The sequence below is a fragment of the Coenobita brevimanus genome, chromosome 61, assembly GCF_032717465.1.
Source record: "Coenobita brevimanus isolate Jiangsu-jjx chromosome 61, ASM3271746v2, whole genome shotgun sequence".
Taxonomy (NCBI): domain Eukaryota; kingdom Metazoa; phylum Arthropoda; class Malacostraca; order Decapoda; family Coenobitidae; genus Coenobita; species Coenobita brevimanus.
The window spans coordinates 17,736,513-17,763,617 of NC_137014.1; the positions used below are offsets into that span (position 1 = coordinate 17,736,513).

Genomic DNA, 27,105 nt, shown 5'->3' on the forward strand with positions numbered 1-27,105 from the left:
AGGGAGGGGAAGCAGTATTTTGTGTGTTGTATATATTTCTGAACAGCTTTTTACTTCGTATTAGCATCCAATCACAAGTACGGTATTATTATTACTCTATTATTATTATTTGTGGCAGTTGAGTGCAGTTTAGTTATCTCTTTTTGTATGATTTTATTTCTTTTGGTTGGCAAGTTTGTTCCCAGACTTGTGTGATTAGTCAGGGTATTATCAGGTTACTAGTTTTTCCCATTCTTTTGTGTTTCATTATCTCATTTTAAATACTGTAAACATTATTAGCTTGTATTATATTAGGTATTTTTCATTGTGTTTATTTGGCCCTTGCTAAAGTCAGCTAATTTTATTTACTTTCGGACCTGTGTTGCGAGATTGGTGTTAGTTTTTTTGGTTTTGTTTTTCATCACTTAACTATTTTTTCAGTTTCCTTTTCACTTTGTTTTTCTAAGTTTTTACGCAGTCAGATTTAGTTATCTTGTGTTGCCTACACCCATCTCGTAACACTGTAATCATTTGTCACTTACACTCTCTCCAGCACATTGGTACAGGACATTTGCCACACTGCTTGCCATGCTTTCAATGTCACTATTATCACATGCTACTTCTAACTGCACCGCACAATCATAAAACAGCTGCTTATCAATAAAGCGAAAACTAATCGGTTTTATAATATGGCTATGTGATGTGTTTCCATAAAGCACAGCAAGATCACCCAGTGATTTAGCCCGAGACAAAATGTTATCCATATCTGGACCAGTCGTGGCTAAAGATATAGTCAAGGGGGCGTGATCAGGGGGAAGATCGTCGTGCTGTATAACATTAAAACCGCTCAGATAACCTAATAACTGTGGTGACGCTACATATGTGTCCAGCTTCGACATCCGCAAGCCACATTTCCTATAATTTTTTTTTATTACTCACAAAGTGGTTATTTGCTGTCTTAACCCGCGGCGTCCCGTTGACGTGAATTAACGTCCACACGTTTTGTCACTGCCAATCCCGTCGACGTACATAAATGCGAATCAATTGGAAGGTCCCTAATTTGCACAATTTTCAATTTTCGTGAGTGATTTTTGGCACATATACATGTGACACCTTCCTCTACAAGATGCCAGGCAGGGACAATGCCTTACCCAGCATGACCTCCTCCCCCCCCTGCATGCCCTTTTCTCAGCAATTCACCTGTTATCAGTGACCTGGCCAGTGAAGCCATGTCATGCCACGGTACGAAATTCAGGGCCAGAGTGATTCCCCAATCGATGACAATGTGGAGGACAAACATTAGAGGAAGAAACAGTCAGAAATGATGATCAGGTAATGTGGCAAAAAAAGGTCAGGTATGGTGATGAGTCAGTGAGTGAAACAATGCTTATAATGCCTATATTACTGTTTGAAAACCAATATACTCTCATACTACATATAAATTCGTACCAAATAAATAAATAAATACCGTTTATGAGTGGTGTGGAATAGTTATCCTCCCATGGAACTCATTTTCTTTGCAGCCAGCCTGATAGAAAACCCTGTAAGGTAAGGAGGTACTCCTACCTGGATCGAGTATTTTAAACCTCAGGTGAGCAATTTCTCTATGAATATTCGATGTTTGTCACCAGAAGCTGAGGTTTGAGCCAAAAAAAAAAAAAAATCAAAAATGGTCGGGATTGGGGGGAGTCAGTGGTGGAAAAGTGGTCGGGATGGGGCGGGTTAAGATTATTCACCACTACAAAGTTATTATCATTACAGAGAGTTGACAGAATTTCTGCATTATCATTAGGGGATTTACAGTAACATCATCATATATATCAGGGTAGGAGTACATATAACCAGTTAACTCGTCCCTGTTCATCATGTCACAAACGGCATAACCTAACCTGGCATTCATGTCACCCAGTAATTTAATTCAGTCTATTAATGAGAAGACTTCAATTTCTCTTGGATCACAGCAAATGAGTAATGGGAATAATACTGAGAATCACAAGGAGGGATATAGATGAGACCATATATGACATCTGGTATGCAACGAAACTACATCCAGATCTGGTCCCCGATACTGGCATCAACATTGTTTTCCTGATTGAACAGATGTTTTTTTTCTAATACCACTGTTCCACCCCAGTCTTCTGATCCCTTCATATTGCTCTTAAATGACAAATAGCTGGGGAAATACACTGGCAATGGGGTTTTTATTTCATTTAGACTAATAATGTCATACCTGAGTAGCAGATGCTGCACACTTGGCTTTTCTGATTTGGTACAAACTCCGTTTATGTTCCACGACAATATCCTCCCTTTTTTTCACCTGCTGTGGTGCATTTAGAAAAACTGGCCATTCCAAGAATCAGTTACAACTCCATCTCTATACAACTTATGCTCCTTAGTGTCAAGTCGGATGGTGCGCCCAGCATTCTCCGGACGTTCCTTTTCAGCTACCTCCACACTCCACAATCTGTGCCACTCACTTTGAACACTAGGATGAATAACTTTCTTATTATAAATCTTACTGTACAGTTCTACGGATGTCTTGAGACGACTGGCGAATTTGAAGATTTGTCGTTGCTGACTCTTGTTATTTAGTGTGAACAGTATGGGTCGTCGTCGTCATTACCCTGGTTCGTCACCACTGCCAAGTCTTCAGTACATACCTTGCATGTCATTCATCCTCACCTTCTCCCATACTCTTGATAGGTTGTCCTCGTCCGAAGTTGGTCTGTCCAGCGATTCACGTTGGTCCGGAACACCCCAAACGACTACATTGGCCTTCCTCTCTCTCTGATCAATTGTTTCCAAGAATTTCTCTTGTTTAGCTATTGTGTCTGCTTGATTTTCTATCTCCGTCTCAGTCTAGCTAAATTCTTGTTAATGACACTATTTGGGGATGTTACCAACCTTTTGACCTCAGCTACCTCCTTTACTACAGTATGCAACACCTCCCTGATGGTTCGCAAGACGTGGTCATCCTCCGTTGCTGCCAAGGTACTGGTGATTAATTCATCTTTCATAATTTTATTTAACTGATGGCATTGTAGCTTCCATAATCCTACGATCGATTTGGCCATGATTGGTACTTCCAGGATGAAACAAGTAAACAAACACACCAAGGTTCAAGTTTTTTTTAACCACATTGCTTATAAGTTCTCCATCTGTTGTCCTCCCGTCTTGATATAAATCCAGACTAATGTCACTTTTTGTATACCCAAACACCAGTTCTCTTCCTGCCTCTATAAACACATAGTATCTTAAGCGGGGACATGTGTACCTTCTTTCAGAATACAGCTGTGATAATACCACCAATAAATGTCGGGAGAGGTAGGTAAACCGGGACCACCGAGATATCAAGGTCCCATACATGGGCCTTATTGGGGCCGTGACGTCACTACAACTGGGGTTTGGCGGATCCAAGCACCAGTGTACTGTGAGGTACGGGCAGAGTCATACCGCTGCTGGGTCAAGAAAATCTTACACCTGAAATTCCCATAACAGTGCGGAAGTCTGTGGAGTGAGACTGTACACAATATGCCGTGTTCTTGTGCTGTGCCCAGATGCAAGGGAAATAATAATCAAGGGCCTAAAGTGCATGTATTTGGCTTTCCCAAAGATAGTGATCTCGCAAGCAAATGGCTACAGACCATTTTAAGAGAACTTTTCACCCAGCTAACATAGCAAGGTAAATACGGTACTATGGCTCCTTTTAGTTGTTAAGATTATGGATATTAGTCCTATACAGATAGAAACTATGAACTTTCCTAAATATAGCCGTAAAAGGTAGATAAATTAGGATCGATTGCAGGTGAGGGAACATTATTGGGAGGCTTTGTCTATTTTGAACATTGTCAAATTCCTTTCACTTTTGCACACAGTACATTTAATTTAATTGCCCACTTAACTCCCATATGCCTTAGTGCCATATAGTCATTGTTTTGGCTTGGTGCTAGCTTTTCAATTCAAATTCAAATTCAAACACCTTGAGGGAGGACGCTGAAAATAATTTGCTGTCTATTGTAATCAAGCCCATTTCTTTGGAACTGGTACACTATACGTTGCAGCAACTACATGGAAATTTTAGCTTTAGGAGCGTATTCTTTAATAGGTCGGAAATGATAGGACAATAAGCGCTTCAGAATATTTCACCTTGATTAATTTAGACATTTCTGTAGTTTCTTTGTGTTGTTATTTTAATTCTCTTGAGTAATAGACTTGAGCAATACTCAACGTCAGTAATTATATATCTACTGTTTTCCACACGAAATAGTATACAACTCTTTAAATTAGAGGAGTATCCAAATACAGGAGTTGCTCTAAATATTTAGATGCAGTTTTCTGTAATAGTAAACATAAACATAAGCTAAGACATCAGAAAAGCAGATTCTAATCACAAATCAGACGTAAAAGACACCATTCTGTATGACTTGTACAAGGTTTTAGTTTAGCATTAACATTATGATACGTAATAGCAATGTTCATGCCATTTTCAGTGCAAGAACGTACAAATTACTCCTGTCACAGCAGTAGCAATAAAGTTATTGAAGTAACCCAATTCATAATGTTCCCTTTCATCCTATGTATGTCAGCATAAGGTAGAGCCGCTTGATAATGCTGTGTAGCAGGACATATATGTATGAGAGAGAGAAAGAAAGAAAGAAGTCAAATTCTACGAGTGAGTGAGGCTCACTGATGACGTCACGAGGGAAGTTAGAGGCCTTGATATCTCGGTGGTTCCAGGTGAACATGGAGCCCTTGTGACACACGTCCTCTTGCTACCACGGCTAACCACACACACACACACACATATGAAAAGCATGGGGCAGGCAGGATGCACGTCACATCGCTCCGCATTTAGCCAACTGGCCATACCTAAATTAGTACCTTTATATGAGTCAGGCTCTGTACCAGTTTAAACTAAATGGTGTCCAAATATAAAAGAGGAAGTTTTAAGTAAGACTGTTGTTCAAATAGCAAAATAAACAAAGTAGTGCAGGAATGCACCCAGCAAGCATCAGCTGATTGTTTTGTCTGTACCAGGGAATGTAAGTATAATCTGTGCTCTTAGTACCACATTATGCCAACCTACTTTAGTAAAGCAAGTTTGGAAGGAGCTTAGAAAAGGTAGAAAGCAGGATGATGATTTCTGCAAGGAACTGGTTGAAATGGAGACATACAATAAGCTGTTAGAATGGGTAAACATATTGGAGATGGCTTTTCAGAATAGAATGGATGAAATTAAGGAGCAGTTGCACATGCAGAAGGAGGAAATAGAAAAAATTATTAAAGGAAGTCAACAAGAAAGACACAACAATAGATGAGCTGACAGTTGAAGTGGGTTCATTTAGAAGGAAAATTAGTGAAATGGCAAGTACAGTAGTCAACTATGAGAGTATCATGGAAGAGTTCAAACTTGATACAGAGACAATTAGGCAAGTAAAGCCTTGTACACACTGAGATACAAAGTCTAGAAACAGTCAAGCGACTATGTATCTCGACTGTCGTGAGACAATCCAGATACAGACAGACGGGCGACAGTCCAGAGACACTTTGGAGACAAGGCAACTTTGTCTCGGGATTGTCTAGAGACTGTTGCAAGACAGTCGCTAGACATTTCTGCTACTTTGTCGCTGGACTGTTGCTAGACAATCGAGAGACAGTCCAGCGACGTTGTCGCGCGTCCAGACCAAGCTGAAGCGAAGAATTGGCGGGAACAGTAGTTGAGTGATTAGCTGTCATGTCGGTGGGCGTGGAAGCGGCTGCAGCTGCGGCGGCTGCCTATGTGGTTTTGTCTGTAAAGCGGAGGAGAGCAAGAAGACCTAAGCGATGGTGGACCAAGAAGTTCTTTGAAGAAGGAACAATGTATAGAGAAAAAATACTGGCAGAACTGAAACTAGAAGATGCAGCTGGATTTAAAAACTTTTTGAGGTTTACAGCTTCAGATTTTGTACTATTGTTGGGAATGATTGGTCCCCAAATTACATAGAAGGATACAAACTTTCGATCTTCTATCCCTGCTACAATACGCCTGGCAATAGCATTGAGATATCTTGCCAGTGGGGACTCATTTACAAGCTTGATGTATACCTTCAAAGTGTTTAAACAGTCAATTTCTGCCATCATTCCGGAAGTGTGTGAAGCTCTCACTGATGCTCTGAAGGAATTTGTGAAGGTCAGTTTATTAGATTGTGTACTGCTACATTTTAAATGAAGAAAAATATTCCAAGAGAAAATGTGAAAAGTTTCTGAACTGATGAAATCCTTTATTTGTTTCATGTAGGCCTACTAGCCAATTAGTATGACATAAGTACAATACTTTATGCTATTTTCTTTACATTTCCTTTAATTTTTAAATTTTGTATCAGCCTTCGTTAATTTTATTTCTGTACATACAAAAAGAGATTGGCAAGAATAAGAATACTTATTTCAAGCAAATAAAAATGCAGAAAATGAAAAGCCAAAAATATCATCTAGCTCATTATATTTATGCAACTAGATCATTTGGAATTATGTACTAATCTGCCTAGTATTTATTAAATGCATCATCATCTGACAAGAAGTGCTGTGTATTTGTTGCTGGAGGTTCAGTGAGGGAAGAAGGGGAAGGAGAAGGTAGAAGTTGGTAAAAAGGAGAGGGATTACGTGATGTCTGGGATGAGGCGTCATCAGTATTTGTCACCCTGGGAGGATTTGTGCTGCTTGTCTGTGGCCACATGTAATGCTGATGTTGCTGATAATTATTTCTTTCATATGCCACCATCTCCAAATCGAATAAAATGTTCTCAATTTTATGTCGTGCAACAGCTATGTCATAGTGTGATCTGCCACAGTTGCGTAGTCTGTTGGCCACATGCTCACCAAAGACACTATGTTCATCTCGTCTGGTTGCCTGTGCTGCAAAGGTTTTCATAATGCTGTAAGCTTCATCAACCTTTTTATCATCATAAGCCCTCCCCTTTGCTGCTTTACTGTGCACACTCTTCTATACATCACTGTGCATGTTGTCTTCATTTTGGGCTGATGTGTCACGTCTAGGTACCTCTTCCGCATTTTCATGTTCCTCTTCACCAACAATCGAGGACACATCGTCAGGACCCTTCACAAAAAGTAAATAGAACTTTAAGGATTTATAGTAGTTAGTTTCACTAACCGAACCTAACCTAATCACGTAATCCCAAAAATTCCTTGAGATATCACAAAACCTCTATTTTCATCAATGTTTTTACTCGGTCATACTACGTGTAGTTGATGTCAGTAAGTTAGTTTAGGCTAGGCTAGGCTAGTGAAACAGTAATTACACAAAATCCATAAAATGTTTCTAGGGGTATCATGAAATCACTGGTTACACAAATTAACTGTAAAACACACACACACACACACACACACACACACACACACACACACACACACTAGCACTTTCCCTTCGTTTTTACTCCTCTGTCTCCTCTACCTCACCATGCATATTAAAACATGAATACAGAAATATAATTCCTCTACAGATTCCTCAAACACAAGAAGACTGGCTCAGAATAGCAGAAGGATTCGCTACTGTGTGGAATTTTCCACACTGTTTGGGTGCCATGGATCATATCCAGATACAAGCACCAGAATGCAGTGGAAGTCTCTACTACAACTGTAAGGGGACATTCAGTGTAGTTGTACTGGCAATATTAGATGCATATTATAATGTAATATATGCAGACGTGGGGTGCCAAGGTCGGATTTCAGATGGTGGGGTTTACAAAACAACATGCATCTATAAAAAGATGGAAAGAAACCAGCTTAAGCTACCCCCTCCTCAACCTTTGGGGAGACATAATACCACTGTTCCCTATGTGCTTGTGGCGGACGATGCATTTGCTCTGTCAAATAATATAATGAAACCCATACCTGGACATCATCCACAAGCATCCCCAGAAAGAATTTTTAACCACAGGTTAAGCAGGGCACGGACGGTAGTGGAAAATGTGTTTGGTATTTTAGCAGCTGTTTTCAGAGTTTTTAGGAAACCTATAGCCTTGCACCCAATGTTGAAACACTTTCCCAAGCTTGTATTTATTTGCATAATTTCCGTCACAGGGATCATGCAGCACACAACAATTATTCACCTCCTGGAACATATGATAGTGAGGTTGGCACAGGAGTCCCGGGATCTTGGAGAAGTGAAGTCGAAAATGATGACATGGATTTAATTAATCTACAGAATGTGTCAAAGATGTCAGGGAACACAGCAGAAAATGTCAGGAGAGCGTTCTGTGAATATTTCGTTTCTCCAGAAGGAAGAGTTGTCATGGGGTTTTTAAGATAAATGCAATATTAAAAGATAATGTTCAATAATACTGAGAGCAGGGACAATGAATTGTCTTGCTAAAATCAAGCAATGATTATTTTATGCTGACTTGCTTCGCCGATTCTCTAAGGACGAGAATTTATAAACTTTCTCAACAGTACACAGCAGAGACTAATTACTCACAAATACTGTTTATTAGTACTGTTGGCCTCTGGAGAAAGTGACTTCACCCCTGACAATCAATAACTAATGCTATTAATAATAACAGATTCTTGCTGATGCTTTAGCTCCTAGATAGCACAACAGATTTTAATCTTAATACAACAAGACTGGCCTAAGTACCAGTTATGAATAGCAAAGTGTTTATGCAAGCTAGGAGCTATAAGGGAAATAAGCTTAGTATGGAGAAATGAAACAAGAGTTTACATTACATTAAGCTCGAGAAAAAAGAACTGTTAAATTTATTGATTACAAAGAAGTAAATTTAACGTTACCTTTCAAAATGAATTCAAAATAAAGAGATCGCACTCTCTCGCTCACTCAGAAGCTAAACTCTTAAACCTAGGAAAATACGAAAAGAAATACTGGTCAAAGAGTGGACTAAGCAGATGACTGGGCATCGTTACTGGAAGGACACTGCACTCGCTGAGCCTCTTGCCTATCACACTATGTGGAAATCAGGAACGGCGGCACTATGCTCTGGCCCAACCTGCTTTCGTGGCGCTCAAACCTCGACTGACTAACTTGTGGGAAAGAGGCAAGTGCTGTGGCCGCATTACTAACGGCTAGAATGAGCGAAACATATCCAAAATAAATTGCTCAGCGGAAGCACTAATGTCTTGCAGAAAGACGATCATTTATGACACATTGGAAAATTTTCTGAAAAACACTCCCGACCCAGTGAGTGGTTAACTGAACGATAAACTGGGATTCCACTAGAGTTCGCGGTTTCCCACAAAAGCCGATATCACTAGCCGACTCGTGACAAGAGTATCTTGGCAAAATAACTATTCTTAAGGGACTCTGGTTGCCATAATGATGTAGTCTGTACATAACTTCTACTTCTGTCCGCCGATGAGTTTCCACCTGTGACATCATAAATCGCAGACAGTGACACTCATGCAGCAATGTGCACCAAAATATTACATGCATTCTATTTTGTTTCAGTCATCCTTTCCCACTAAGTCCTAAGTACCTAGTATTTAATCTGCTTATTAGCACTAATATATACACATGTTTCTCCATGATGACAATAATGGTATGTGGGGGACTCGAAACTTTTTTTTTTTTTCAAACAAGGAATGACAGGGAAACAAACAAAATTAAACATAATGCTGGTGTACCGGTAATGTATCTCTTGCTTATTAGTATCGTGTCAACATTTTATAATATATTCATTTTCTTATCTATTTGTCGTCAGCTATAAACACCACACTCATGTTATAACAGCTATGAATGAATTCGTTTATATATGTTATTCCAGAAAAAAAAAAAAACACGCACACATACACATCGGTAACATTTGTTTCAAAAGAAGGCCTACTTGGCATCTACAACAACCTCTCCTTTCCAGTACACTAGCCCTAATATACGTATCTTTTCACTTTTAATGGTGGCAATGGATGACTGAAACAATATGAAATGGACTCAGTGTTTTGATGCAAACTGCTGGCTGTCTTGCGACTGGCAGGGTATTGTTTCTGGAAGAGGCTACGTATGACGAGTCAATGGCCATACGCTATAGTAGTATCTACCTACGTACGTGTAGCCTATTCACTTAATTTTTTAGGCTAAAATTTTGCTTACCTCATCTGCACGGTCGTCTGTGCACCGGCTTTCTCTTGGCTCATTTCCTTGACGTAGGAAGAGTAACGGTTGATAGCCAAACCAGCTAGACTTCTTGGGGGAACAGCCACTTCTTTTACAGTCACTTAGTCTTTTGTGTTCTCTCCTGAATTGTGTCTTTAAGTTGTGAATTTTTTTCTCCATCTCAATAAAGGTTACCTTGTACTCATCAGCAAGTCTCTGTAGTTCGTCTTTTTTCTTTCCTCGGTTTTTGTATTCCGTGCATGTCACATCCCACAAACAAAGAGTTGCATGTAGCATCTCAATCAGAGAAAGTGTTTTTTCTGTTGACCACATTCTAATCAATGAAACTGAAAATAAATATTGTAGCGTGTAGCACTTCTCTCATCAAAAGCTAGGCGGCAACTGAGCCTCCGTGACTGAACAATCCACCACGTGAATTTTGAAATATCTGTTTACAAACGTCATCCGTTGCCAAATCCCTCTGCACCGAGCAACTTGTATCTTGTCTCCCATATCTAGTGGGAGACAAGATACAACCGAAATCTTGTCTCTGGACTGTCGTGCGACTGTCCAGCGACAGATTTAGATTTTCTTGAGACAGTCGCGCAACAGCCTAGTGACATTGTCGCGCGACTTTTGCTGGATAAAGTATCTTGGTGTGTACGTGACCCAAAGACAGTGTCTAGCGACTGTTGCGAGACAAATTTAGATTTTTCTGAGACATGGGAGACAGTCCAGAGACACTGTTGCGCGACTTTGTATCTTGGTGTGTACGAGACTTAAGCAATCTGATAGATCAGAGCAGTGCTATTGAGGAGAAGATAACACAGGAGAATGAAGCGATGCAAAGCTACAAAAATGATGTGGAAACCACGTATGCTGAAGTGCTGAAATTAAAGTAAGACTTAAAAACGAGTTGAAGTAAAAAGCATTAAAAAGGAAGTGAAAAGAATAATCCAAAACAATCCCAAATTGGTCAGAGATTCAGCAGATATTAACAAATCTATGGTTATCACTGGTTTAGAAGAGGAAGAAAAAAAAAGATCTTGAGTGACAAAAAGCCGATGGCAAATGTAATGAGCATATTGAAGGATGTATGAGAGGAAATATGTAATAAAGACATAGAGGAATACAAAAGGCTAGGGAAATATGAGAGAAATAAATGAAGGCCCCTAAAAGTAATCTTCCAGAGTGTAAACACTGTGGAGGAGATACTAAAAAATGCAAAGAAACTCATGTAAAAAGAGGAATTCAAAAATGTATGGATAAAAAGATGCCTAACTCAAGAAGAACAGGAATTATTAAAAGAGAAGAGGGAGGAAGCAAAAACAAAGAACGAGGGAAGATCAGAGGAGGAGAAGAAAACATTTTTTTTACAAAGTAATTGGATTGCAGGTTCGAAAGTGGTACATTACCAGGAGGGAACAACAAGGAGGAAGGTAGTAGACCCAAGTAATGACATGTATGTAAACAAGATGATTAAATTGATGTACTCAAATGTAGATGGAATGGTATCTAAATTATTAGAGATGAATGATTACAATAGAGAAAATGAACCACATATTATATGCCTAACTGAAATAAAATTAACACCAAGGATATCAAACGACATCCTGAACTTAGAGGAATAGAATATATGGAGGATAGGAACTTAAAAAAAAGAGGAGGAATTATAATATTATCAAAGAAAATTATAAAAGTCAAAGAAATAGATCTACATATACCCTTACAAGTAGAACTGATTGCAGTAGAGATTAATACAACTGAAGGGAAAGTAATTGTAGCAAAGTTATACATGCTACCCAGATCAAACACATGGGAAAGAGGCGAATATGAGGATCTGGCGCATGGTACATTTCAGAGTTTAAGAACATTACTACATAGAATGGAGGAAAAATCGGAAATTTATTATACTAACTGAAGATTTTAATACAAATATAAATTGGAATACTCCAGATATAATAAGCCAGAAAAGCTGTTGGGACCAAAGGTCCTAGTTCTAGTGCAATTTTTCCTAACGCAACATGTAAGGGAAAGCACCAGAAAAAGAGGACTCAATATACCTTTAGTACTAGATCTTATATTTACTAGGCAAGAAAATGATATTGACAATTTAATGTATCACCCTCCATTATGCAAAAGCGACCATGCGTACTAAATTGCAACTTCAGGAATGCATATGATATAGTTAACAGTAATTAGAGTTACAAAAAGAGCCTAAATTATTAAAAGGGAAATTACCATGACCTAAAGAAGTACTTCCTAGGAAAAGATTGGGAAAAAGAGCTTAGAGGACTAGATTTAAATGTTATATATAAAAAATTCCGTGAACTTTATGAAAAACGAGTCCAAAACTACATCCCACAGCACAAAGAAGCAAAAAGAAGATAAAGAAATGGTTTAATACAGAATGTAAAAAATCAAAAGAAAAAAGAAACTTGTTGTGGAACAGATACACAAGACACAATAGTGAGAGGATATATAACAGTTATAAACAGGCAACAAACGATTATACAAGAATAAGGAGAGAAGCCCTAAGACAGTTTGAAGAAGACATCATAAATAAAAGTAGTGATCAACTGAAGCTATTTTACAGCTACATCCGAAGCAAAACCAAAGTAAAAGATAAAATACAATCCATTACGGATGATGGGATCATCTATAGGCTACACAAGAGAAAGATATTTGTGAAGCACTAAATAAGAATATCCAATCAGTTTTTACAGAAGAAAATTATTTTGAAAAGGATGATATGGAACGTACATGCCCACACATATTATCAGATATACTATCTTTCTATCTATTGCCAGACGCCTCAATCCCGTTTGGGGTGGCCACAAAAAAATCGCCTCCAAGTCGCCCTGTCCCCCGCCATTTCACTGCCCTGCTCCCAACTCACACCCCCCTCTCTAATATACCTCTCCACCCCATCCCTCCATCTCATCCTCGGCCTCCCCCTCCCTCTTCCCCCCTCCACCTCACTCACATACACTCTCTTCGTCAGTCTTTCACCCTCCATCCTCTCCACATGGCCAAACCACCTCAGTGTGTTCCTCATAACGCTTCCTATCACATCCACATCAACACCACAACGCTCCTTTATATTCTCATTCGTCAGCCTGTCTCTCCATGTGACTCCACAGGCTCCTCTTAAATAACTCATTTCCACTGCTCTCACTCTTGACTTGTGTCCTTCAAACAACGTCCAAGCTTCACTTCCGTACGTTAGAGTTGGTATCACAATACTGTCATGTAGTAACTTTTTCACTTCCATGCTCACTTCCCTGTTTCTTATCACTGCTTTCAAAGAACCAGCAACCTTTCTTCCCTGCTGTACCCTTTCAAGCACTTCACTCTCCAAACCTCCATCCTTACTCATCACACTACCCAAGTACTTAAACGTACTCACATTTTCCAATTCCTCACCATCCAACCTCGCTGTACATTCACTGACTTCACCTCTCTCAAAGATATACAAATATTAGAAAAAGAAATACAGGAGGAGTTAAGTGAATTAGACAAGGAAAAGCAAATGGTCCTGATGAAATTTCTTGTTGGGTGCTACATGAATGTGCAAAGGAATTAAGTAAACCATTATCCTTAATATTCAAGGAATGCATGGGACAAGGTAAACTACCTGATATTTGGAAGAAAGCAAACATTGTTCCATTATTCAAGAAAGGGAATAGACAAAATCCACTCAACTACCGACCAGTATCACTAACCAGTGTTGTAAGCAAGGTATTAGAAAAGCTGATAAGATTGAGTATATCATCTAGATTCTAGAAGAACACAATATGATAACAGAAAGACAGTTTGGTTTCAGAAAGGGAAAATTATGTGTTACTAATCTGTTGAGCTACTATGATAGTGTACAGATACATTACAGAAAAGTTAAGGATGGGTGGACAGTAGTTATTTAGATTTCAAGAAACCATTTGATGGAGTACCGCACCAAAGATTTTTATGGATACTGTACCATCATGGAGGAATCCGAGGCAAACTGTGTTGTTGGATGCATTATTTTCTCAAAAATGAGAAATGAGAACAATACTAAGGGGAAATTACTCATCATGGAGGGAAGTGACTAGCGGAGTTCCACAGGGCTCAGTGCTGCACCAATTGTGTTTTTAGTGTATATAAATGAGATAGATAGCAAAATTGGAAATGAAAGCTATCTAAATATGTTTGCTGATGATGCAAAAACACAAAGGAGAATTACTAATGCAGACTCTTATAAAGAGGTACAAGAAGAATTAAATAAATTTCATGAATGGAGCAATGCATGGCAAATGAAATTCAGTGTGGACAAGTGTCATGTAATCAAGTTTGGTAATAGTGGAAAAAGACCTGATTGGGATTGTAAGCTAGGATGTAAAACCCTACACACATCAGAAAGAGAGAAGGACCTAGGTGTGACTATCAATAACAGACTATCTCCGGCTGACCACATCAGTGAGAAGGTACGGAACATGTATACACTGCTTGCAAATATGAAAACAGCATTCACATACATAAATGAAGACATGCTAAGAAAGATAATTATATCATTCATCAGACGAACCCTGGAGTATGTGTCGGTAATATGCAGTCCTCATCTCAAAAAACACATAGATAAGATTGAAAAGTTCAAAGGGCCGCTGCAATCTAAGCTTCTTCGAAGCTTAGATCCCAAGCTTAAGGGATCTAAGCTTCGAAGTAAGACTATATAAACTGAATCTACCTACACTACAGGAGAGAAGGAAAAGAGGAGACATGATTCCATCCATCCATCAATCATCATCCAATCCTACATTGCCCCATGAGGAGCGTAGGAGCCCGGGGCGAGGCAGTTAGTGCCGACATTTAAGATGAGAGTGACCAGCCTCACTCATCCCTGAGTGGCATTACATGAGCAATGAACCCCAACCATCCCTTGGATATAAACCTTCACTGGCTCAATCCGATTGGAGTGCAATAATTACCCACTAAACCACAAGGCGCCAAAATTTGGTTATATGGTTACCACCCAGTGTAGTAAATGGTTTCCTAGTGTACAGGAAACCATTTGGCTTGTCACTCAGTGTACAATCACCACAGGCAGAAGGAAGAGGAAAGAAAGAAGGAAAGAAAGACAGAAGAGGGAGGCAGAAGGACGAGGAAAGAATGAGGGAAAGGAAGACAGAAAAGGATGGAAGGAATGAAGGATGGAGGAGAGGAAAGGGCAGACACCGACAGCAGCACTACATCCAGTGAGTGGATGGTGAGCACCCACATGATAATGCTATATAAAAATGCATATCAGGGAGGGAGAAAACAGACATAAATGATTACATAATCTATGGGGATGCATCAGCAAGAGGACACTGGAAAAAAAAAAAAATGCATAAAAAGAGAGGCAATAAAGACGTAAAGAAATTTAGTTTCCCAAATAGGTCAATTGATCAGTGGAATGCACTACCAAATGAAATAGTGTGTGCTAAAACAATTCCTATATTTATGGATATGTACGATAGAAATGGTTTAAGACACGGGACAGTACGATCTTAACTCTTTCCTGTAGAGATAAAATTAGGTTAGAAAAAATTAGGTAAGACACACACACACACAAATGTACATATATAACACCCACTCTCGCTTCGCGAACGCAGGTGTAAAAACTTTGACCTTTAGTACAGTGAATGATTTTCTTCTTTAACCGCTTTTGCTCGCTTTGTTTTTCTTTAACCGCTTTTGCACGCTTTGTTTTTCTTTAACCGCTTTTGCACAATTTGTTTATCTTTGGGAGAATTCTTGTAGTAATGGGGTAAACAAGACTGTGTTCAGTTCTTCCAGTTTTGTGAATCTCTCCAAAACTGAGTGAAGTTCTCTGATGGTAGAAAGAATTAAGTGAACAATACCTCATCGGATTGGAGGTGCTGTGAATCTTTGTGTTACACAGTGCAGTATTGTATTGAAGAAGCTTAAACTTTCATCTCCGTCATCATCCTGTCATTAAATGACACCATTTAACAGGGTGGTACTCCTGAGGGGAATGGGAACGCTGGTGATAGGGAGAGCTGGAGCTCCTGTTTCACTAGCTATCTAACCATCCCCCTTTGCTGACCTTTTCAGTGTGACAGTAACATGGAGAGTAGATCAGCATACTCTCCCAAACATTTCCCCTTTTTTTATGAACTACACCACATGCGTTTTACATTTCACACAACCTATCCCACTACTTTACAGGGGTTGGCGCCAGCAAGGGCATGCGGCCAGAAAACTTTGCCCCGCCACCTAGTGGCAGACTTTTGGGGAGCGGGGCGTGATGGGGGTTCTGCTGGTATAGATCATGGGTCCGGGGCCAGATGGTGCTCGAACCTGTGCTAGAGGGTACAGGGCATTGTGGTTCCCAGTCTGCTACTTCCGCCCAATAGAGAAGGGCCCGAACCTGGGAGTAGCGCCCCAGGAGGCTGCCCTATCAGGGACACTCTCCATGACACGCTTGGAGGGTGTCCCTGCAGCTGTCCTGTCAGGGTGCCCCAAAGCCACTACCACAGCCACTGGTAAGCTGGTGGGTTAGGGGTCCCAGATCCATTGCCTGGACCTGGGACTGTCCAGTGAGTGGGCCCTGTGGTATGTCTACCGCCTTTATTATTACTGACTATGACTAAATACAAAAATAAGCTTCAAAGCAAGCCTGAGGACATTAATTTACCCAGGGGGATGAGAGTGGGTTCATGGAACGTGGGAAATTTGAGGGGAGGAGCAGGGGAAGTCGTTAAGCCATTCAATAGGAGGTGGGTGGATGTGGCATGTTTGCAGAAAGTCCGGTACAGGGGTGGATCAGCCAGAAAGATTATTGGGAAGGATTGCTACTATAAGTTGTTTTGGCAGGAGGGGACAGACGGATATGGGGGTGTGGGTGTGTTGGTCGCAGAGAAATGGGTGGAATATGTTATGAATGTTATGAGAGTAAGCGATAGGATATTGGTAGCAAAAATTTTGTTCGGTGGAATGATGAGTGCAATTATATCGGCATATGCTCCACGGGCAGGCTTGGGTGAGGTAGAGAAGGATAGATTTTGGGATGACTTAATACGTGTAGTAGGTGGTATGGGGGATAATGAGATAGTGGTTTTGGGAAGGGACTTAAATGGTCATATAGGTGAAGCAGCTCAGTGTTATGAAGGAGTGCATGGGGGATGTGTGTATGGTATAAGGAATGTGGAAAGGGAATGGATACTTGAGTTTGGGGAGGCAACGAACATGATTGTGTGCAACAAACATTTTAGGAAAAGAGAGAGTAATTTAATTACATACAAGTCTGGGAGAAATAGCAGTCAGATAGGTTATTTTCTGGTTAGGAGGGCTGATAGGAGCTTAGTGAGGGATGTTAAAGTTATAGGAAGTGAGGAGTGTGTGCAGCAGCACAAACTGTTGATTTGTGATATGGTGCTTAAAGAATGAGTGATGATAAAGAGGACTTATGTACCTAGGGGTAAAATATGGAAACTGGAAAACCAAGTAGTAAGGGATGCCTTCTATAGCGAGATGAGGAGAGTGGTGTCTAAACAGGGAGCCATAGACAGAGGCGTTAATGAACAGCACAGAGCCCTCAAGAACAACCTCTTGAGAGTTACTGATATAATATGCGGTTGGACAAGAGGCCCACCAAGACATAAAGTAATTTGGTGGTGGAATGAGGATGTAGAAGCTGCACTTAAGGAGAAAAGAAGGCTTTTCCGGGAATGGAAAAAGGGTGGTAACAAGGACGAATACTTGGCTGCCAAGCGTAGGGCTAGAAGAGAGGTATACAGGGTGAAGTCTGAGTCACAGAGACTTTTACTTGATAACCTAAATCATGGGGAAAGGAAAAATATGATATTTAACTTGGCAAATCAGATCAAGAGGGATAATCGGGATATTATAGGTGAGCAGTGTGTGAAGAATGGTGAAAGAAGGGTAGTGGTGAGCAGTGGGGATATTAAAAAACTCATGGAGACAGCATTATAGTCGGTTGTTGAATTAGGAGTTTGACTGGGACAGGGAAGGTGTGGAGCCAGCTGAGCCAGTGTTTGGCCCTTGGCCTTTGATTGACACTGCTACTGTGAGTGAGGCAATAGACAGGATGCAGGTGGGAAAGGCAGCAGGTGTGTCTGGGTTGACTAAATCATGGGGAAAGGAAAAATATGATATTTAAGGTGGCAAATCAGATGAAGAGGGATAATCAGGATATTACAGGTGAGCAGTGTGTGAAGAATGATGAAGGAAGGGTAGTGGTGAACAGTTGGGATATTAAAGATGCATGGAGAGAGCATTATAGCCGGTTGTTGAATGAGGAGTTTGACAGGGAGAGGGAAAGTTTGGAGCCAGCAGATCCAGTGTTTGGCCCTTGGCCTTTGATTCACGCTGGAAATGTGAGTGAGGCAATACGCAGGATGCATATGGGAAAGGCAGCAGATGCGTCTGGGTTGGATGCCAAATGTTGAAGGCCTCAGGAGATATAGGGGTGAGGTTAGTCACTGACCTGATACATATGATTATATATGAGTGTGGTGTCCCAGATGATTGGTTGAAGAGTGTAATTGTAAATGTGCACAAAGGGAAGGGCGATGCCCAGGAAAGAGGAAATTATAGAGGTATGAAGCTTTCAGATCAGATAATGAAGGGAGTGGATTGAGTTCTAGAAGATATGATTAGAGAAAGAGTGAATATTGATGAGATGCAGTTTGCGTTTATGCCAGGCAGGGAGACTACCAATACCATATACATTGTTCGACAGCTTCCGGAAAAATATATTGGGAAGCAAAGCGATTTTCATTATTTTTTTGTTTATTTGGAAAAGGCCTTTGATAGAGTCCCTAGAGAGGTGATGAAGTGGGCAATGAGAAAGCTTGGCTTCGAGGAGTGGGTTGTTAACCCTTGAAGTCCTAATCGCATCAATTGATGAGATTTGAGTTTTATGCCAAAATGCCTAATCAGATCAATTGAACGTGGCCTGTAAAAAACTTTGGAGCGCTTGCTCCACCCCGATTGTGACGTACATAGCTTCAGGCCAATGAGAACTCGCTCCTGATGTGGCGTGAGGGGGGATTGGACCAACCCAGGCGGTGGGGGGGCACCCCCCTCTCGGACGCCTCCATGCCACCGTCTACTCCACTCCCTCACGCCCTCCTTGTCCCCCATTACACTTCCACCCCTCCATACAACTGCATCTCTCCTCCCACAGCAACCTGCTTCCCTTCCCACCTCCCTCCCTGCTACCCTCGTCCCCCCCCCAAACCCCACTCCATCTCTCCCTCCTTGTCCCTCACTACCCTTCCAACCCCCAACAGGCCCCCGAGTGTCAGGCCTGATGAACGCACCTGTATTATATTATTTCTACTTCTTCCCAAATTTTTACACCTCACTCTGTTCATTTCTCACTTCGTACCTACCAGTTTCTGTACATACATAGTTGGAGAATGCTGTATGTTTTACTACATACGACGCATCTTATTTTTTTTTTTTCATTCTCCCTACCTGCCCAGAGTAGCACCTCTGACTAGTGTCCATCTGTGTTAGTTTTCGAAAGTCTGTGAGGCCTTGTAGGGTTGCTCCCCGCACCTGTTTCATCTCCCCACACATACAAACACACCTGTTTTCATGGCTGGTGTGAAATATTCCAATGAAATGGAGAGTTTCCACAAGAGAATTTAGTTGTTGCGAAACTGTAATGGTAAGTGTGATGAAGTGTAATGATAATGTGATAATTGTAATGGTGTGATAAATGTGTAACGAAAAGTTGGGAAAGTAAAAAGAGAAATCGGAAACAAATTATTGTTTTTTTTCCTTTTTTATGCATGCATTTATAGCATTATTCAACTTTATTTTGATGTCCTTGATGGTTATAAACATTTACATGTTAGTTTCGGAATGACTCTGAGGTCTTGTAGGGCTACTCCCCACACCTGTTTTATCCCCACACCTACATACACCCTGTTTTTATGGCTGGTATGACAAATCCCATTGAAATGGAGGGTTTCCACAAGAGAATTTGGTTGTTGCCAAAATTTTTCTCCCCAAGTACCACCAAGGCCTTATAGGCCTACTCCCCACACTAGTTATCTCCCCACACCTACATACACACCTGATTTCATGGTAGATGTTAGAGAACACACTGAAGTGCTTTCTTTTCATGCGAAAAGCTGATTATTTCCAACCCCCGTACCTATAGGCCTACTCTCCACAGCCTACTTCATCTCTCCACAGTCTAGTAATCTCCCTGCACCTACATACACCTGTTTTCATGGTTGGTGTGACAAAGCAATTTGAAATAACCTGCTTCAATAAGAAAAATGGGTAGTTATCAAAATTTTCATGTTTTCGATTGCTCTCCAGGGGTAACTATCATAAACTATTTTTGAACTTTGACACGCGATTGTACAGTAACCATTAGGCTTACAGGGGTACGGATTGCGTTGTCAGGTGTGTAAATTCTTCCTCTTTGGCCAGAACACAGTCAATTTGCCATTAGTGAAAGTCTCCAAAACACCCCCGAATTGCGGTTGTGGGAGGTACCCTGCCTGAATTAATTGCGGTCTTAAGGGGTTAATGTGGTTATGGCTATGTATGTGGGTGTTCGCACCCAAGTAAAAGTGAATAGAGATTTAGGTGATAAGTTTTCCGTGAATGTTGGTGTGTATCAGGGGTCAGTTTTGAGTCCCATGTTTATCATGGTAGGCTACTTGGAGCCCTCTCACGTGACTTCAGAAACGGACTCCCGTGGGAGATGTTGTATGCTGATGATTTGGTGTTGATTGCAGAGAATGAATGGGAGGTGGAGGAAAGATTAAGGGAGTGGAGAGATGGTATGGGGCACAAGGGCTTAAGGGTAAATGCAGATAAAACAAAGTAATGATATCTAGGGTTGGTGGCGGTACTGTCAAAGACTAGGGAGAGTGGCCCTGTGCAGTTTGCCACAAGGGCGTGGGAAGTAATTCCATCGTGTGCAGTGTTTGTGATAAATGGGTGCACAAGAGATATAGCGGTATCAGAGGTGGACTGCGAGATAATGTTGATTGTCGGGGAGAGCAGGTGGAGATTGTCAGGCGTGAAATGATTAAACTTGCTGGTGCGTCTCTTGAGTGTGTGAAAGAGTTTTGTCATTTAGGAGACATGTTATGTGCTAGAGGTGAGGCTGGAGCTAGCTCTGTGGCTAGGGTGAGAAGTGGTTGGAAGAAGTTCAGGGAGCTGTTGCCTTTCCTGGCACTGAGAGGACTCTCCCTACGTGCTAAGTGGTCTTTGTATGGAGCATGTGTTAGGAGTGTGATGCTGTATGGTAGTGAGACGTGGGCAGTAAAGGAAGAGGATATTCACAGGCTCAAACGTACAGAAATGACAATGATTAGGTGGATGTGCAATGCGTCCCTGCGTGCAAGGCCTGGGAGGGCTGGGTTTACGATGGAAGAGTTGAGAGGTAGGATGGGACTGGAGTGTATTGGTGTTGTGATGAGGAGAGGTAAAAATGGTTTGGGCATGTGTAGGGGATGGGGGATGATAACTGGGTGCAGAAGGTGAGAAGTGTTAATATTGGGGGTGGGGTTACGAGGGATAGACCGAGAAAGATGTGGGACGAGGTCATTTAGTGTGACCTCAGGGTTAAGGGACTGAACAGAGAGGCTGCAATAGATCGTACAGCATAGACAGACGACATTAGGTGACCAAGGCCGATGCATGCAAGCATGTTGGAGCCTTGAAAAATGAACGAACGAACTAACGAAAGAGGCAGTAATGTATACGAAACAGAATATACATTCAAAACACTTAATATTGCACTAAAATTCTTAAGATATTCGTATAAGCTGGCAATGAAGCATATCACATATTACCGAATATAACCAGAGAGGCAGAAGATAATCGTAAGCACTGCACATGACACAACTATTTATCTATCTAGAGCCAGACGCCTTAATCTCGTAAGTGGCCACAAATAAATCGTCTCCATATCATCCTGTCCCCTTCCATTACACTACCTCTCCCCAACTAACACCCTCCTTTCTAGGATACCTCTCCACTCCACACCTCCACCTCATCCTCTGTCTCCCCTTCCGTCTCCCCCTCCCCCTTCACCTTACGCACATACACTCTATTCGTTGGTCTCTCACACTCCATCCTCTCCACATGTCCGAATCATCTCAAAGTATTTCTCCTAACGCTTTCTGTCACATCCACATTCACACCACAAAGCTCCTTCACTTCTTCATTTGTCAGTCACTCTTCATGTAATTCCATATGTTCTTCTCCAATAACTCATTTCCACTGCCCTCACTCTTGACTTGCGTCCATCCAACAAGATCCTAGCTTCACTTCCACACGTTTGAGCTGGAATCATAGTACCATCATGCAGCGACTTTTTTGCTTCCATGCCCACTACCCAATTTCTTGCCACTGCTTTCAAACAACCAGCAACCTTCCTTCCCTGCTGTAACCTTTCATGCACTTCATCCTCCAAACCTTCATCTTTACTCATCACACTACCCAAGTACTGTACTTAAATGTATCCACATTTTCCATTTCCTTATCACCCAACCTCACTGTACATTCAGCGACTTCATTTCTCTCGAAGACCATGACTTTACTCTTCCCTACATTCATCTTTAGCTTACGGTTCTTACAAACTCTCCCAAACTCATTAATCAAGACTTGGAGTTCCCCTTCGTCTTCACATAACAATACGCGTGAAATATTATCTGCAAACAACAGAACACAAAATTTCCAAATGGTACCCTCTCTCATTAAGGTCACTCAGACATCCTTCCTACATTGCATCACTTTTATAATTATCCATGCACAGATTGAACAACCATGGAGACATGGCACATCCCTGTTTCAATCAAACATTCAGACAGACAAACTTACTCAGTTCACCATCCACATGCATTGCAGCCCTTGAGTCCTCATGCAATATACTCTTAATGGCATTTAACAGTTTCCCAGTTCCTCCACTTATTCTTATTATTTTCCATATTCCTTGTCTATCCACCCTGTTATATGCTTTCTCCAACTCCATGAAGGCCGCATACAACTTCCTTCGCTTCTCTTGAAAGTTTTCCACACCGTAGGGCAAATATCTTATCTACACAACCTCTTCCCTTACTGAACCTCCCTGTTCTTCTCCAACTAAATCCAGTGAGTATCCTACCATATACTTTTCCCATTACAGTGAGAAGACAAATGCCCCTATGATCAGCAAACACTTCTTTGTCCACTTTTCTTTTGTGAAGGGGAATAATTATACCTCACTTCTAATCCTCTGAGACTCTCCCTTCCTCCCAGGCCAATCTACACATCTTCCATATCCATTCTACTGCTATCTCTCCCCCATACTTCAGCATATTACCACACACTTCATCAATTCCTGGGACTTTCTCCATTTTGACTATCTTCATTGCTACTGCTACCTCCATTCTACTGATCTCTTCCTTCCTTCTCATCTCCCTTATCCTCCCAACCATTCCCCAGGCACTTATACTCATGTTACTTTCATTCTTTATGTTTATTTTTTTTTAAGTGTTCTTTCCATTAGCTCATTTTTTTCCCTTCTCCACTAGCAATCTGACATTTTTTCCTCTCACTTCCGTAATATCTTCTTTATCATCCTGTCTAACTCTCTACCCACTTCCAGAACATGTTGTGACATTCCCTCACGTTTACATTCAGATTCCTTCCAAACTCCTCATTCATTCTCTTCTTACTTTCTCTTACTTATCCTTTCACTTCTCTCTTCTTCTCTACATATAACTCTCTATTCTGTCTCAACTTCCTGTATGCCTCTACTTCTCATCCACTCACTATATGCTCTCTTCTTTGGCACCACAGCTTGCTTCACCTCTTCATTCCACCATGCTGTTCCTTGCACTCCCTTTCATTTTCTCTTCACCCCACACACCACCTCACATGCCCCACAGATTTTTTCTGAGAATACCTTGCACACATCTTTCACCTTCCGCATCTGCTCCATATATTTACGCAGTCGCTCCTCCACTTCTTTCCTGTATTTTGCCTTTTATTTTCTCCCTCTCTCTCTTGCAACCTCTCTGCTGTCTTGGCATGGACTGCTTCCTTGCGCCCTTCTCTCCTATTTATCTCGTCTCCAACACATATCTTCTCATTCTCTCATCCACAGACACACATAACCAATCACTGCTTTCTGTTCATTCTTTTCACCATTCACGTTTCTCGTCACTCGCCAAGTACAGGGTAGGCTACACCTGTTGCCTAAAGAGGGTATTAGCTAATACCAACTTCCTCCCAGCACAAATGCCCACTAAGCACTACCACTGTCATCCACCTCTCCAGGCACACCTCACTCATCAACTACTCCATCCAGTTTCACATTCCCTACTTTTTCATTCATTACATAATCTATCATTTCCTTGTGTTCATTAAGTTCACCACTCACCTTTCTCGTCACTCACCAAGTATGCCTGTGGATCATTTTGTGCCTAAAGAGAGTATTTCCTAATACCAACCCCCTACCCACACAAATGCCCTTTACAGCACTAAGTTTCTCACCCACCTCTGCAGGCACATCTCACTCATCAATTACTCCATCCACTTTCACAGTCCCTACTTTTTCATTCATATATCCAATCAAAAACACTCTGTCACTCCTCTCAAACTTTCCTAGCATGCTTCCATACTTGCTCAGAACTCTTCTTTCATTCTGCTTGCACGGTCTTCTACCGGCTCATATGCACACACAATCACGTTTGACTTCCGGCTTTCAATCTTACCTACACAGTTCTTGAACCAGCTGATCCATAGTCTCTTACATTCTCCTTCCATCTCTTGCACACAACACTACTTACACCCTCCTTTGCTCTATCATTCTCAACTTGTCTTGCACATTACCAAATTCACATTCCCAGTATCTCACATTCTCACTTCACCATTTGATCTCAGTCAATCCACATATTTCCACTTTTGCATCCTCAAGCACCTGAACAACCTCTCTATTTCAGCTCATCATTCAAATCCCTACGGTGTCCATTGTTCGGGTCTTGGTCGTCACCTGTGGGTCAGTCCTGGTCTGAGGCATTTTTTGTCTTTTCAGATAGTCGTTTTCTGGGGAGGGGCATTAACCCTTCACTAACCCATTTGTTGTCACATAGGGAACACTTATTGGTTGGTTAAAAGGTTATCACCTAACACATTAAATGGTTTCCTGTCTTACAGGAAATCATTTGGCTAGTCACTCAGTGTAGAGTCACCCTGGGTAGATTAGTACTACACTGAATGAATGGATGATCGGCACCCACACCGAACACAAACACAACTGCAAATTGCATGGAGAAGGACTGTATAAGCATGCAACTAGATGCTTTGTGCTGAGGCATCTGTGGACTTCCTGAGTCAGACTGAGGCCAGTGGAATTTGCAAGAGGTTTGCTGGCCTCAGCCTGACTCAGGAAGTCCACAGATGCCTCAGCACAAAGAATCCGGTTGCTTATTCGTACAGGTCTCTCCTTTTCCTTATTCTTTTATAAATAAGATATGGAGAGAGTAGACAACCTTGTTGGCACCAAATGTCCATGGTTCATCTCTGGATGATAGGTAGATTATTCCATATAATGTTACATCTCTGTTTCAACGTAGTCATCATCATTATCATTATCAGCCCTTGCAAGTCCACTGCCGAGCAAAGGTCTCTCCCAACCATCTCAAAGAATTCTTTGACTGAGCCATTTTTCTGCCATATTTTCCCCACAAACTTATCTATCTCATCACTTCATCTTCTGTCTGGCCTCTTGCTGCTATGTTTACTGTCTCCTGGATTCCAGCCAGTCAGCCTCTTGCTCCATGGGTTATATCTTATTCTTGCTACATGACCTGCCTATCTCCATTTCTGTTCTTTTATTTCTTGTGTAATGTCTTTGACTTTAGTTTGCTCTTTCACCCAAGATTGACTTTTCCCGTCTCTTAAAAATTTTCTTAACATTGACCTTTCCATTGCCCTCTGGGAACAGAGTAATAGTTCTTCCTTCGATTTTGTCAGTTTTCAGATCTCACAACCGTACGCCATACCTGGAATTCTATACTTCTCGTTTCATACATAATGGTAAGCTACTTTTCATAATGTCTTTATGTTTATCGAAAGCTTTCCATCCAACCTAATGCGTCTTTTTATTTTGCTAACATGGTCTTTCATTAATCTTAGTATTTGCCCCAAGTAATTGTACTCCTCGACTTCTTCAAATATTTCTTCCTGTATTCGGATGACACTCTTTGGTGTATTTGGATTAAACAATTGTTTCACTCCAGTTCATCTGTTGCCCTACTTTGAGACTTTCTCAGTTCAGGCTATGTTGGAACTTGAACTCACGGGGGAAGTTTCCCGTTCCCACCCGTGCCCGGGGCTTGGCGGGGGTGGGCAGTCTGACTTGGGCTGCCCTAGAGGGAGGATGCACCATTACCTGTACCTATTAGAATAAATCTCAAGCTGGCCTCTCTGTTTCCATTTCCCTCCTGGTTCTCACCCCAACATGGCTCAGTGGAGTTATACAGGTGACCCAGGAGTGGCACCGACAGTGCTTGAGCAAATGAAACCAGAGTCAAAAGACTGGTTCCACTGCATGGTGCCAGGAGACAAAGTATGAAGCAACATGTACGATGTGCTACCACCCCAGCTAGAACCTCCAGGAATGTGGACAGCCTATCAGCCAGTGTACCCAACCCCGCACCCGGAAACACAGGCCCAGTGGCGAGTACCTGCACCACCTGTGGTAAGGCTGCAATCAGAATGTCATCATCCCAGTTCAAAGCGTGGGCCCTGCAGTGTCAAGTGCTACAGCAGTGATTGCCAGTGGATGTTGGCTGCAGGTTACATGAGGTTGCTGTATGAAACAAAGGGCAGCAGTGTGTGAATGCATTGGTGGCCAAGCATAGATTCGAGGCCATGTGCACAGAGGAGGTCATCGGCGTGGTAAGGAGCATGGTGTGGGGCCCCAGGTGCACTGTGGGAGCATGGTCGGACTTCTTCACATACACACAGGAGTCCAATGATAGTGTATGTTCATATGTGGTAAA

General features: G+C 41.4%; 1 protein-coding gene across 1 annotated transcript; it reads right to left on the reverse strand.

Annotated features, from left to right (window-relative positions):
* Positions 1 to 3,350: 3,350 nt before the first annotated feature.
* On the reverse strand, positions 3,351 to 10,408 carry LOC145403554 (uncharacterized). Its single transcript, XM_080275234.1, has 3 exons — positions 10,073 to 10,408; positions 6,656 to 6,955; positions 3,351 to 3,434 (listed from the first exon to the last, which is right to left on the reverse strand). The coding sequence occupies exons 1-3, from the start codon at positions 10,406 to 10,408 to the stop codon at positions 3,351 to 3,353; spliced, it is 720 nt and encodes a 239-aa protein (XP_080131360.1).
* Positions 10,409 to 27,105: the final 16,697 nt, after the last annotated feature.